This window comes from Macrobrachium nipponense, chromosome 10 (assembly GCF_015104395.2).
Source record: "Macrobrachium nipponense isolate FS-2020 chromosome 10, ASM1510439v2, whole genome shotgun sequence".
Taxonomy (NCBI): domain Eukaryota; kingdom Metazoa; phylum Arthropoda; class Malacostraca; order Decapoda; family Palaemonidae; genus Macrobrachium; species Macrobrachium nipponense.
This window is the reverse complement of record NC_087204.1, coordinates 52,022,558-52,038,407: the sequence shown is the minus strand read 5'-3', so window position 1 is coordinate 52,038,407 and position 15,850 is coordinate 52,022,558. Positions and strand designations below refer to the sequence as shown.

At 35.1% G+C, this 15,850-nt stretch overlaps 1 protein-coding gene across 1 annotated transcript in view; it reads left to right on the top strand.

The window, feature by feature from the left end:
* The window catches only part of LOC135223612 (phospholipid-transporting ATPase ID-like), a gene marked incomplete in the record, with an annotated part of 252,267 nt that overhangs the window by 73,690 nt on the left and 162,727 nt on the right, over positions 1-15,850 (top strand). Inside the window, 2 exon segments of the mRNA XM_064262219.1 lie at positions 782-944; positions 3,159-3,251. Of these exon segments, the coding sequence (XP_064118289.1) occupies positions 782-944; positions 3,159-3,251 (256 nt within the window).

The following is a 15,850-nucleotide window of genomic DNA, read 5'->3' as shown; positions in this document are numbered from 1 at the left end:
AAAATATAGCAACAGAAAAACTTTCTTCATTTAAATCTTTTGCTGAAAACCCTTACGGACTGTTGAGTTATTGAATGATGTCTAGCACTAAGTGGACCCCCATACGTATTCACATTCTCAAGCTTTGCGGACTCATCTATTCGCGGGTTTCTCTATTTCTCTGTGGCACTGAGAAATATTCACTAATTACTGTATTTTCGTATCAATTTCATGACTAAATGGACTTTTTGTGATAAAACTTAAAATATTTAGGTACATATAAGCATTTTTAGAGGGGTTTTCTTGTGTTAGAACTAACAAAATAGGCAGTAAGCATATTTAGAGGGGTTATTTTTCCTTTCATATAACAGATCTGAATCATCATCCTTCACTGAATTGGTATAAGGTCTACAATCAGCACATTTCAAACTGAAGCTTACGCAGTAGTCTGTTTGTAGGAAACAGAAAATTTGTATGAGAAAAATACATTGTAACAAGTACTTGCTGAATTTCATTAAATAATTAATTAGAATTTAAGATTTTATCATAAAAAATAGATGTAGCCTAATGCTTAGAATAATTAAAAGCAATAATGTGAATAAATTAGATTTTTAGTGGCTGAGAATGATGAAAAAGACCAGTAACAAATTGAGTGTAAAACTAAATCAGTCTACTCATCACTTTTCAAGTGGAAAAAATTCAGTTTTCAGTAATGTTGTCTTGTAATGTAAGGAAGTGTACATAGCTCTAAGGCAAGATCCAGATGGATAAATACCTTTATAAATCTTCATATCTTTTTCAGTGTTGAAGTTATTCGATTGTGCCAGAGTTTTCTAATCAACTGGGATGATGCAATGTACCATCCTCCAACAAGGAATCATGCCAAGGCTCGCACTACAACACTAAATGAAGAACTTGGCCAGATAGAATATATATTTTCTGACAAGACAGGAACACTTACTCAGGTAATACAGTGTTGTATATGCAGTTGTACTATACAATCCATAGAAGTAATGTAGCACTGTATTTGTCTTACCTGCAGACTTGGAAAATCAAATACTACTGTAGCTATTATGCACTGAGGGTTATGTTAGATTCTTGTTATTTTGATAAACACCAAGAAAAAAATTAAATATAGCTAAAAGTATTCAAATTAAAATTAATACAAAATTGAGGCTTGTGTTGTCAAGATTGGTCCCATTGTGTTAGTTTGCTCCACCCACTAGACCAGCCAAATCTTCCTTACAGCAACATCAGATAAAGATAATTGTTGAGTTATGAGATGATTTAGGTTTGACAATTATCGTGGAATAACTCAGGCTTTTGTTGGGTAGAATTGTCAAGTTGTAACACTTATGGTATAATGTTGTCCCAGAATGAAAATTAGCTTTGAGGAAAATCTTAGATTTTTTTGCAGATTTAAGACAAAATTATTTTTATACGTAGTAACTGTGTATTGCTCACACCAAGTAGCTTACACATATCATGTTGAAGATAAGTTATTAGATAGCACACATTTTACAGTTATTTTTGGGGAAAAGCTTTCTTTTTTTTTTATCACACACTAGTAAGGATTGCTTGAATTTCGATGTCACTAATAAGCATTGCTTGAATTTGGATGTCACATTTTTGGAAAAAGTTTAGCTGTAGAACTAATATCTGTCTTGTAATGAAGATTGTTCGATGTGTAAAAATATCTTTCTCTAATTTAAGTTGATTATGTAAAATATTACGGTACAGATTATGAAATGTATAGTAAGGTATTTTAATTGTGTAGTATATAATTTTTATTTTGTGTAATTAGTTAACCTTTTTTGCTTCTCTATTGCAATTAGATTTGTTATTATCATTCATATACAAATACAGTACATATTAAGTAATTCTTTTTAGGACGTGTGAATTTTCAGTTTGGCTTATTAATTTCAGCATCACTGCTACCATTGTAATGGAAGATTAATAATATACTACTTTATATATGATAATAAACATATACATCTTATTTAGATATTGCAATCCATCATAGATCCAGCTTTTTCTTTATCCTTGTTTTCTTTTCTCATTTTAAAAATCTGATACATAGACATTATGATTGTATGTGATGTGGTGGGAGAAGGTCTTTATTCCACAACCTGGTCCTAAGCTCAGGGCTGAATCAATTCATACATTTTATGATATGTAGATAGTCTTTTATTTTAATGTGATGCATAGTAACCTCTAAAATGAATGTGATATCATTGCTACATTACTAATTCTCATTTTCCTCCTCTTTCCTTCCTATTCTATTGTCTATATAAGTCCTCATCAAAATGAATTTTCTCCATGGCAACCCTGCAATTCACTGTAAAGTTATACTCTGTTTTTTTCCATCTGTCCATCAGCCTGTGGTGGTCGCGCATGGTAACACTGCATCCCAGGCTTTAAATAGTTACGCTATGTGTAAGTTTTAAGTAAATAAAAAGATATCTTGGTGTACATTTGCAACTGAAAAGTGTTTTAATAATTTACTGTATGCGAATTACACCGTTAATATTCGAAATAGGATATTATTTAAGCTCAGAATGCAGTGTTACCATGCGCAAACACCACAGGCGGATGGACAGATGGAAAAAAACAGAGTATAGGTAGTTTTTATGTTCAATATTCTAACTGTTTAATAAGCCAGCTGGTCTTTTTGAAGTAAATTGTAAAATTAATTTGAATGTTGAAATTTGCTTTTGTTACATTGTAGTTATAGATGTTAAGACTAAGTACTTGTAGTGACTATACAAATCAGAGAAAGAGCATTCTTATTTGTTGAATTCATCTATACAAAAAATAGAGCTTATTGATTTGTGTTTGCATTGCACTAACCATTCAGCTAAACCAAACTCCTTAGCCGAAACATGTCTCATAATTATTAGTGTACTGTAGTTTGAAGAGACTAACAAGTCAAGTGTCTAACAATTGTTCTCTGAAGGATTGTTCTTGAAAAAAGATTGAAAATTGAACCAAGGTAAAGGTGGAGAAGTGGATTTAGCAAGTTTTACTTTTTAAATGAATATTATGTATTTGGTTGTGGTTTAACAAATTCTTTCACATATTAAATTAGGATTATATGTTGGTTATGCACATTTATCATAAAAAGACTAAAAGACTATCAGTATTATGTTGTAAAATTTTGTTTATTCTTTGTTTTCCAGAATATAATGTCCTTTAACAAGTGCAGTATTGCAGGTCGTAGTTATGGAGATATAATTGATCCCAGGACAGGGGAATTCCTTGAAATCAGTGAGGTAGGTTTCAACATTTTTTTATTGGATCTAGGTGCATAATCAGAACAAGGATGTATCTGAATTACAGGTTATGGTGGAGTTTTTTTTTATATCACACGATATTGTGGAGCTTTTAGATGTTTTATGGACTTGAAGGCTCGTGGATATATGAATAGACAAATATCAGTCAGATGAGCCTTGGTACTTCAGTAGTTATGTGTTATGTTGACTACTTTTTTTACTGTTGCATATAATTGTGCATTAGTAATTGTTTGACCCTATTTGTGTGGTGTACTAAACAGTAATGAGTACTATTCATTCATCCTTTCAAATATATGGATAATTGGAGGATTTAATGATTAGCAACATGATTGCTGTTTATCACTCACTGTTACTTGAGTAAAGTATATGAAGGGTTCCAAGAAATAATATATACGTACATATATAATAGCTATGAAAGCTGACATCATTTTCATTATTTTAGATGCTCAGCTACACTTTCTAGTGAAAGATAATTTTTGTCTTGCAGCAAGTTGACTCTAGTAGAATCAATAGATACTCATGAACATGAGTATTTTTGACGTATGTTTGGTTGTGTCACCTCAATTATTCTGTTTAGATTGCTTAAATTGGTATTCATGTGCCTTTTCTGGCTAATTCATCAATATATATTTGGTGATTACATAGGACTGAACAAGCCATGATTATAGAGTTGCAAATATTAAGCTTTTTGAATATCAAAATTTTTTTTTTTACATAATTGGTCTTCTGCACAAACACATCACTCATATGTGGCCACATTCAAGATCTTCAAGTGTCCTAGACATTGCAGGCTTTTGTCTAAAACAAGCAATAGTAACACTGTACATGTGGCACATAGAGCCTCAGTTTACCCATCTGTGTCATGTTTCACTTTTTGTGTATTCTGGATATGAGACTGCACAAAATCAGCAAGGCTAGGAAGCAGGAACTCATTTGAGTGATGGGTTTGTATGAAAAGACCAATTTAGTTTTATAAAAAAATTTATTTGGTTTCATTGCATCCTTATCACTCATATATGCCTGAATCACAGTTGGATGGGAGGTCCATGCTGCTGAATACCTCAGAATGGTCATCAAGACTTGCATGATAGGATATTTGAGAGAAACCCAAGGCTCTGATAACATGGGGCTGATGAATAAGAAAAGGAAGGTGTGTATGTACCATAAAATTCAGATTTAGATGCTAGTAACCCTGGAAGTCTGTGTCTTTAGGGTGCCACACATGAATGAAGAAAAGAATAGAGAATCAAGAAGAGGGAGAGGAGTCTCCTAAATCCTACCCAAAGATAAAACTTTGGCCACTGCTACCACCAGTCCCAAGGAAGTGTCTATCCATTTATGAGTTACTCCCACTAAAATTTGGTGACAGTAGATCACTATCTCCAGATACAGGCAGTCCCCGGTTATCAGCGGGGATTCCATTCCCGAGGGGGTGCTGATAAGCAAATACCGCCATTAACTGAAAGTCGGCGATTTATAGTGCCATTAACCGGTTATCGGCGCCATAAACACCATTATGGTGCCTCTGTTAGGTATGGTGCCATAAGGCCTTATGGTTCACCATAAGACACCTTATGGGACCGATAACCGAAACCCGGCCTGTTATGGTGCCATAAATTGCTGATTTTATGGCACTAGACGAGTGCCATAAAACCCGATTGGCGATAACCAAGTCTGCCGATAACCGGGGACTGCCTGTACTTCTTTTTACAACAGTATGGGCATACTGTACATGTAAATTTAAAAGCCAAAGAAGTTAAGAGGGCTCTGATTTCATGGAGGAAAACTCTTACCTGTACTGTTGTACCATGTGTCACATTACTGTACAATCTAAAGATGACCTGGGAGTCTTGTTTTGAACAACTTGTAGAAAGAACCAGTCTGGATGTGTCACTTCTGGAATCTCAGGTCCATAATGACGAACTTCTCTTACCGGGCAGAGGGGAACCCCTATATGTATTATGCATTAGTGATGGATGTGAGAATAGGTGGTGAAGGGTGCAATTGAGTGGTCCTGGCTGCCTAGATTTTTGGTCTTTGCTATGAAGTCAGTTTCAAATGACAAACCTATGGAACTCCAGTTCATAAAAGATTTATACTTCTTGGATACTAATTTCTGACTCAATTTGAAGATGCAAATGCCAATAGGCAAATCATTTGGACTTTATGCAAGATCCAGCAGTGAAGCCTCCATGAAAGTTCATATGGAGGCTTGGTAAATTCAGAAGCTGAGAAAGATCTCAGTATGATCTTTGAATGACCTTTAAAGAACCATCTTTTTGAAATGCTGAATAAGCCTTGTGAGTTCCACTGAAGAATCACTTTTAGCACATGAAACTGGAAGACTTGTAAGAGGGAAGCCCTACAGACCTTGATCAGAGAAACTGGTAATTTCTTATTTGTCCAAGGAAAAGAAGAGTACTATTAGAGTGTTAGTGGAGTTTATAGGATTAATTTCCTCTTACTGCTCCAATTACAGAATTGGTTCCCCTTTGTCTAGCACAGATTGGTGTTGGAAGTTTTGTAAAGTCTGGCAATCCTTGTTTCTGTGACTGTGCATTATATTATCTAGTGTGAGACTGTAACATCGTTGGGTTCTTGTGAAAACTGAAAGTGAAGTACAGTCATACCCCTCCATACGAAAGTCCATATGTACGAAAAATCCAGGTTACGAAGGCAAAGACGAAGATTTTTTTGCTTTTGTGTACGAAAATAATTCCTGTTGCAAAAGGGTGTGTGTACTGTAAAGTCCGAGATTTGCCTGGAATTTGTTTGTTCACATAGATTTCGTTTGTTAACATAAATTCATGTTAATGATTTCGCTTTCGTTGTACTGTAAGTTAATTTATCGTGTTGTGTGTGAACTTAATTACTTACGTTATTAGCCATGGGTCCCAAGAATGTTGCTGAAGTTCACGGAAAGAAGAGAATGCTTTATATGGAGATGAAGATGGAGATAATTAAGAAGTATGAAGCTGGCATGCGGTTGAGTGTGATCGCTAAGGAATACGGCCGAAATCCGTTGATGATAGGCACCATCCTTAAGCAGAAGGAAGCCATCAAAATCAAAGCAGCTACACCTTCCAAGGGCGTGACTATTTAATGTGTTTCGTAAAGTTAAGTGTTCATGTTTTCTGCCATTTGTCTTCCTCCTCTGTCACCACTTTTGGACATCGCCTCACTCGAAAGGTAAGGTTCCACATTTTACTACATACGTATGTACATGTACGTACAGTATTTCTTGTACCCTGTACACAAATACAATTTATTTACAGGTACAGTCACGGTTAGGTTAGGTATTGAATGGTCCAAATTGTTGTATTTCATTGGTTATTGGTCAATTTAGCTTTATTATAAAATTTACTGTGATGTTTTTGTAGGGCTTGGAACGAATTATGCAATTTACATGTAAAACGTAGTTCTAGATATGAAAAAATCCCGTTACACAGGTTGCTTCAGAACGGATTAATTTCGTAACCTGAGGCACTACTGTACAGTCATACCCCTACATACGGAAGTCCCTACGTACGAAAAATCCAGGTTACGAAGGCAAAGACGAAGATTTTTTTGGCTTCTGTGTACGAAAATAATTCAGGTTGCAAAAGGGTGTATGTACTGTAAAGTCCAAGATTTGCCTGGGCCACCAAGAACAATTTTAAAACTCACATGCCGCCAACTCAGTAGACTTGCCACCATCCTCCCGCTCTCCCATTGGCTCCTGATGCTAGTCACCGCCGTAAGATCCTGCTCTCCTATTGGTCGGCAGTTGTCCCATCATGCATCTACGTAAAGGAGTTCCTCGACCATTTCATTTCGGCAGCATTATCGTACTCACTTGGAATTTGTTCGTTCACATATATTTCGTTTGTTAACGTAAATTTGTGTAGTGATTTCATTTTCGTTGTACTGTAAGTTACTTTATCGTGTTGTGTGTGAACTTAATTACTTACATTATTAATAAGCCATGGGCCCCACGAATGTTGCCGAAGTTCATGGAAAGAAGAGGATGCTTTCTATGGAGACGAAGATGAAGATAATTAAGAAGTATGAAGCTGGCATGCGGTTGAGTGTGGTCGCTAAAGAATACGGCCGAAATCCGTCGACGATAGGCACTGTCCTTAAGCAGAAGGAAGCCATCAAAGCAGCTACACCTTCCAACGGCATGACTATTTAATGTGTTTCGTAAAGTTAAGTGTTCATGTTTTCTGCCATTTGTCCTCCTCCTCTGTCGCCACTTTTGGACATTGCCTCACTCGAAAGGTAAGGTTCCACATTTTACTACATACGTACGTACATGTACGTACAGTATTTCTTGTACCCTGTACACAAATACAATTTATTTACAGGTACAGTCACGGTTAGGTTAGGTATTGAATGGTCCAAATTGTTGTATTTCATTGGTTATTGGTCAATTTAGCTTTATTATAAAATTTACTGTGATGTTTTTGTAGGGCTTGGAACGAATTATGCAATTTACATGTAAAACGTAGTTCTAGATATGAAAAAATCAGGTTACGGAGGTCGCTTCGGAACGGATTAATTTCGTAACCTAAGGCACTACTATTTAAAAAAAAAAGTTAAAAATAAAATCTGGATAATACAGGGGAATACATCGGAAAAACCTTACTGTTGATTAACAAAACCTGCTGCATAGCACACTCGTAGAGGGGAAAAGACGCGGGAACGTAAAAATTACAGAGGTAAAAATGCTAAAGTTAGCTTTGCAATAATGCAGAACAAATGAAGCCCACATAAATATATACTCAAAAGGCAAAGGTTAGCTAGTATGAACAGTAACAATAGAACTGTTAATTAGCAAACTGATGGTTACTTAGTTAATGTAAGCAGTAAACCTAATTTACTGACACCAAAATTCCAAAAAAAGGTCAAGAGAACTCACAGTGTTCTGTATAAGCAGCAGGTCAAGTTTAATAGTTAAGCCTATGGGCTGGAAAGGAACTTTTAGTGACAAGCAACAAATCCCACACTAAGGCATAAACACAAGCCACTGTGGTCTTTTATAATAAAGTTTTATAATACTTTGTAATTTGAAACCTATTTTCCGTTACAATGATAAATATATGAAAGGAGGAAAACCTTTTCCCAGTAGTTGTTAATAACTACCATTCATTTCTCAGCAATTAGCAGATTAAAGTAATAGAAATACATATCAGTTATCTTTTCTTTACGTATATGTACATATGTCTAAGCCTAGGAGTTAGTATGTATGTATTACCTATGTAATGAGCAACTATCTTCAATATCGTTGTAATGTAGTTCTATACATCAGGCAATTACATGTTACAACGATATTGAAGATAGTTGCTTATTACATAGGTAATACATACAAACACCTAAGCTTAAACATATGCACATATACATAAAGAGAATATAACTAGTATGTATTACTATTACTTTAACCTGATAATTGTTGAGAAATAAATGGTAGTTAGTAACAACTACTGGAAAAGGTTTTCCTCTTTTCATAGATTTATCATTGTAATGGGAAATGGGTTTCAAATTATAAAGTAATGTACAACTTTATTATAACAACAAAGAATCCTATTCTGCTTTATAGATTTCATACTTGGCTTTATTTGCATTAAAGCTAGAAAATCATTAAAATATGCATACAATAATATACGAGAGAGAGAGAGAGAGAGAGAGAGAGAGAGAGAGAGAGAGAGAGAGAGAGAGAGAGAGAGAGAGAGAGAGAGAGAGAGAGAGAGAGAGAGAGATTGATTGGCTAACTTTAAGAGACGTTCAGTTTTGTATGGTTGCAGATTCATGTAGCCCGACATGGATGGTGTAATGACAGCCTAGTATTTTGTGTAGCATACCACTTGAATAAGAATACTGTCTTGTGTTTATAGGAGACTTGGTATTACAGTATATCAGTAGTATAGCTGGGTGTGAGAGAGAAGAGGGGGAAAAAAACTAAATTTTTGGCAAGTCAGATAGATGTTCATCTAATTACATAAGTTCATTCTTTTGATTACCTAACTTTAAGTACCAACTATAGTGTGCTGTGACAGTGTGATGATTTTTTTCTTATACCCTATAACTTAGAATTTCAGCAAGTAATAATATGAATACTTCAGTGATAAATTTTTCATATGCCATACCATACAACTACTAATAAATCGTGTTCGTACGTTCGAATATAGCTATTTGTTCTTTTATTTTTATTCTTGATTACGGATCGTCAATCTACCTCTTCACCCAAGTTAAGTACTGGTTCCGCCCTTTTTCAATATTTAGAGAGTGATTTTCCCTTTCGTTTTGCCTTTATTTAGGATTTTATTAGGCGTCACTTATAAGTAGCGGGCGGGCGGCAAGTCGCTTTTACGGCTTATCCTTGAATTGTACCGATTTCGAATGGTCTTCTTCTCTGCTTGTAAAATGTGATAATTCAGTACATATATTTATTTATTTATTTCTTGGGTGGCAGTTTTAGTCGATCCTATTTTCGTTTATCTTTTGTTATTTTCATTATTTTCATGTTTTTCACGGGGGTCTTCATTCGAGCACGTTTCTTATTTATTCGTGCTTCGCCGTTTATCCACCGCCCCCCCCCACCCCATGTTATTTTTAAGTTTGGTTTATTTCATTCAAGAATTTTCCCTTTTTTCTTTTCGTCAGCTTGCCGTAATGCTAATAAAGAAAGAGAAAACAAGACTGTAGGCTGGGCTTTTGTAGGTCTCAGAGTTAGGCCAAACCTTTACTGTGGGTTAGAAAAATGCTAATTTTGTGAGAAAGACTCCCCAACATGTTTAAAAATACAGGTTTTATAGATTCTTGTTAACCGCAATATATACCAGTTGGCAAGAAATTCAGAATAAGCCATGGTAAAGATTGATGTTTTTAATTCTTTCTTAAATATGTTCCAAAAATTAGAGTGCATTACATATTCCAGCAAATTCTGTAGTATACTTACAAAACAAGTGTTCGAGGTGATAGAATGCTACCTGTTCTGGTGTAGATATATAGAAAATGATTACCTAGTACGATTGAAAATAAAATTAAGAGGGGGAAAGGATTAGGTAAGTAATTGTGATACAGAAAAAGAAATAAGGTAAGCAAGGAGATGTCAACAACTCTGCAGACATACAACAAGTGAGGTGGTGTTGTTTAGCATCAGATGATGCACGTATCAGGACGTATATGCCTTTGTTCTCTCTACTAGACAAAATTCTGCCTTGTCTGACATTTGAAGACCATAAATGTGGTCATACATCATGTGAGTAATAAGATTATGGTGAAACAACTAAATATTCAATGCAAGTAAATTTTCCTATATGCTACACTCCAGCATTGACAATATAGAATTATTTGGACATGGGTTGGATTATATCTGTTAATGTGCATGTGCTCCTTTCCAGATATCTAAAGGTAGACATTAGGGTTTGGTCTCTTGCCTGTTTGACTCAACTTTTTTAGTGACCTCTCCATCCCTTTTCACTGTATAACCCTTTATATACAACCCAGCCCTTGGTATATCACTTTTATGTTTTGGTTATCCTTGGTTACTTACACTTGATCTCTTCTTGCTCTTTCAGTATTTGTCATTTCTAATCATGAGAAAGTCTGAATATTAGGTTCCTAAATATTTTTTTGTATTCTCTCATCTAGTTCTATTCAGTTTGGTAATTCTGAAATCCTAACTCTTCCAACATAAGGAGTCCAAATTATTTCAAAACTATTTTAAAGAGGTCTTAATTTCAGTTTCTAAATCTTTATATATCAGCTCATAGTTTGAATATTTTTACTCAAATGAGGTGTTATTTGTCATTTTTTCTTTGTAAAATAGGGTAAAAGGCCGATTTCCTATAATACGTATTTTCATTCTCTTTACAGTACTACAAAATAGCCTTGATTTCTCTTCTGTTTGGGATGTTTTTGGCACCTGTCCCTTTGATCTATTTTGTATTTTGAAGGGAGCAATGTAACAATATCTCCCTGGCCACTTCATCAAAAGCATACGTATTGTGGAAATCAGTGATCATACTATTATACTCTAATTTCCTGCTCTTATTATCAATTCCTCTAATTCCTATGACCTTCCGTGTTTTTTTTAAATACAAGCCCTTTTTTATACGTAGTACATGGAACTTCTGTTATTCCATTTCCTTTTCTTCTTGCTGAAGTACTATGTGCTAGGCAATGATAGCAAATGTCCTACTTGTCTATATTTACTTTGAAATGCTATCAGCTTTGTGGAAGTTATAGAAAGTTATGTACTTTTTAAAAAAATTAGAGTTTTGCCTCAAATTTATGTTCAACACTTTACTGGAATATTTTCTTTACCACTTAATAGTTTGCTACATATCAGGGATGTGATATTTTTGGTGGACTTACAACATACATTAGGAGTAAATTCTGCAACATAGCAGTAAACCAAAAGTGTAGTGTCAGAGTAGTATCATGAAAACTGGTTATTAATCAAGTACCCTTAAGTCAACTGCATACACTTTATCTTGTAATAAAAACTACAGTACACATGGTGTGCAGACAAAATGCCGTTGGACTTAATGTCGACGGACATAATGTCGACGGACATAATGTCGATGGACAAAATGTTGACGGACAATATGGCAACCTTTGTTCAGGTAGGACAAAATGGCGACAAAAATAATAATAATAATAATTCAGCTTTTGTTTATATAATTTGTTTACATTTTCCAACACCGATAGTTGTCTTGTTTCGTTTTACAAGCCATTTAATGCCTAACAAATGTATTCTCAATGAAGAATGATTTTTCAAATTTGCAACGAAGAAGGATTTTTCAAATTCCATTAGTTCTCCAAGATCTGCAGTATAGTAAAATTGTTTATTTTGGTCTGCCCATCACTGTAATGGAGATAACAAAAACGAACAAAGGCGGCAAGAAACTTCTTTACGAAGGCTATGCTTATGTTGTTGATAGGTGAAAGGAAGATAGGATCTTGAGGCGATGTGAAAAACGTGGATATTGTGGTGGACAAATACTAACAACTTCTAACGATACTGTACTTTCTTTTGCAAGTCATTCTCACCAGCCAGATAGTCTCAGGTGTGATGCTATAAAAATCCAGAACAAAATAAAAGACATTACCAGCGGTACAGAAGATATTCCCTCAAATATAATTCACAACGCTACAGCAAACATATCGCTAGATGTGTGTGGGCCTTTGCCAAAGAAGGAGTCAATTGCGCGCACAATTAGGCAAAAGCGCAGTGTAAACGATGATGAAGATTTGACGACAACTACAAGAGGAGAAGCTTTTTGTTGCACAATAGTGAGGACATAAGCATTTACTCAACATCCAACAATCTAAGAATGTTAGAAACCTATTCAATGTGGCTTTGCGATGGGACATTTGATTCTCCCCCTGTTGGGAAGCAGTTGTATATTATTCATGCCCTTGTGACAAATAACAAATCACTACCAATGGTGTATTGCCTTAGAATCAAAAAAAGGATGAGCAAACTTAATAGTTAACTTATAATTTTTTGAGAGACCGCAATTTGAACCCAACCTCCATCAGTGTTGATTTCGAAAGAGCCGCTATTAACAGTATAAGGAAGATATTTCCAGATACTATCGTTTATGGATGTTTTTTCCATTTCGGTCAATGTCTGTGGCGCAAAATCCAGTCATTGGGTTTACAATCCTGGTATATTGAAACCAGTAATGCATTCATCATAAAGCAGTTTCAAGCATTGGCATTTGTTCCTTCTGAATACGTATATGCTTTTTTTTAAGAGCTTCTTGGTTCCCTAACTGAAGAAGTGGAATAGAATGTGCTCTCGATGAATTTTTGGCGTATTTTGAAGTGACCTGGTTAGGTGTAGTTCAACGTGGACGACAATGTAAACCCTGGTATGATATCCAGCTATGATCAGTTCATAGTCGTGTCGCAGATGATATGGAGGAGTAATGATAATAGTTTATATTTGACAACGTCTCCAAAAGTTGTGTGTGTGTGAGAGAGAGAGAGAGAGAGAGAGAGAGAGAGAGAGAGAGAGAGAGAGATTGGTGGAAGAATAAATGGGAGTGGTTAAATGGCGGTCGGAAGCATGTCTGTTGTGGCGCTTTGTAGTATGTCAGTGAAAGTCTGTAACAAGAGTCCGTAAGAAGCAAGGCAGTTAGTGAATTCACAGAGTTGGTTTGGCAGTATTTGTCCGTTGGTTGTTAGTTGGTTTTGTGGTATTTGGTTGATTTTGGTGTTGTAAGGTTGTTGTGCGTGTGTCTGTCTGGTTTTGGTAAAGTTGAAGAGGTTGGGAGGGCATTTTCGGTGTCTGTGAGTGGTGGTTGGGGTAGTGTTGGTTTTGGTGGGTTTTTGTGCTGGGGGAAGTCGTGTTCTTTTGGGCTGTTGATGTTCGTCTGCAGTGATTTGTCGGGTTATTGAGTTGTTGTGGGGTTGTGGGTCTCGGGTGGTTGGTTTGTGTTTGGTTGTCGGCGGTGGTTGTGTGTCAGCTAGCCTATACCTACCTAGCCTATAGCTATCCAGCGGACAGCACAGCCTAGCCCTGAGTATCAGAAGCCAGAGGTGAGTACCTGTTTGTGTTTTTTGTTCTGTATGTAGGTATGGGTCAGTTGTCCTGCTGTGTTATGTAGTGTAAAGAGGAAAGTGTGATTGAGGGTGGGTTTGGTAGCCAGACAGATTTTTATGTGGGGGAGATTTGCTGCTTGCTCTTAAGCTTGTGATCCCGCCACAATGACTTGCCACAATGACTTGCCACGCACGAATAATGCGCTTGAAGGGTGGCATAATGTTTTCAATAGAAGAATGATGATTAAGCATGCATCTTTAGAAAAACTGGTTAGCAAACTGAAAAAAGAACAAGCAAATACGGAAATGTTGTTAGCACAACTAAGCAATGGGAGAGGAATTGGAAGGCAGAATCTAAAATATGTTAGAATCAACGAAAGATTGAAGAACCTGGTCACAAACTTTAATCCAGATCAAGGGATCCAGTTTTTAAGAGCAGTAGCTCATCCTAATTTGTAACTTTTTAGAATTATGTTGTTTTTAATAGATAAATTTTTGTATTCATTATATCTTTTGTAACACTTTTTAATTGATTAAATTGATTTTAATAAATTTTTAGCTCTACAGCTGAGCCATCTTGTAATTCCTTAAAATGCGATTGACTGTCAGGTTTGTTTATTTCACAACTATCATTTTAACCTGTATTATTATGTATGAATGAAAGAATAAGAAGAATAAATAACTAAATAAAAGTCATCGTCGACATTTTATCCAACTTGAACAAATGTCGCCATTTTCTCCATCGACATTTTCTCCATCGACATTATATCCGTCGATATTATGTCTGTCAACATTATGTCCATCGGCATATTGTCCTACAACCATACACTGTGGTTCGGAAGTAACGTAAAGCTGATGGTCCCGTTGCTGAATAACCACTGGTTCTTTGCAACGTAAAAACACCATACAAACAAACAACAACAACAACTGTACACATACTGTGTTTACAAACAGTTGTAGACCTTTTAGTCATCCATTGTTTTTTAATTTAGCCATAACGTATAGGATTTGGTAATTTCAGAAATCCTGCCCATGTGCAAGATTTTCAAAACAGGTGATGAATTTGTCCATTTTGCTAAGAAAGTGTTTCAGAGAAATGAATGACTACCAGAAATATAAACTAAACAATGACTGAACCAAGTTTGTGTCAATCAACGAACTAAGTCTTTTAAATTAATGTTAGAATACTATTGGGAGCATTGTCTTCATTATCCAGGTAAAATTAGGAGTAACACGGGTTTTTTTTATATTGGTTTACTCATATTGGTTTACTCCCCAAGGATGATTATGTATTTACTGGAATATAGTGTTTTTTTTTTACATAACACATATGAAGCACAAGTTCTTCCTGAAACATAGTTATTAGTACAGTACTACTGTATAATTTTAGTACATAGTATGTACAGGAGCAGACTGAGCACCGAAGACCTGTAACATCATGTATTGAAACTTAGTAGTAGTCTTTTCTTTTTTTTTTTTTTTTTAACTTATTAGGGTAGTATAGCAAAGAAATTTCACATAAGCTTCCATCTTATTTGTGGATTTGTTTTTTCCATTACCTTTGCAATTTAATTTTTTTTGCATAATTGACCAATTTCTTCATTACAGAACTAGCATCAGTTTAAGCTTTAAATGTTTTCATAGAAAATTGCAAAATATCAATTTTGGAGTGTAGTTGTAAAATTTTAATTATATAATTATATACAGACAATGCTTTGTAACTTCAACCCCTATTATATGCTGTGGCTTTGGATTTATATTACAACAAAGTTAGAAATGTATAGTATATATGTTGATGGTGATACAACAAATTATTGGTCCTAAAATCTTAAAAACTGTGTTTTAAGTTTTATTATGAAATCATATTAGAAACAATTAATTTAACATGGAAAAGGAGCTGCATTTTTCATAGGACAATTTTTATAGTCAATTTGGTTGTGGATCTAAGAAAAATGACTACTAATACAAATAATGATGATTATCATGACAGTGTACTTGAAATCCAATATGAAATATAGTAGCAGTTAATTACGCTTTTTTCT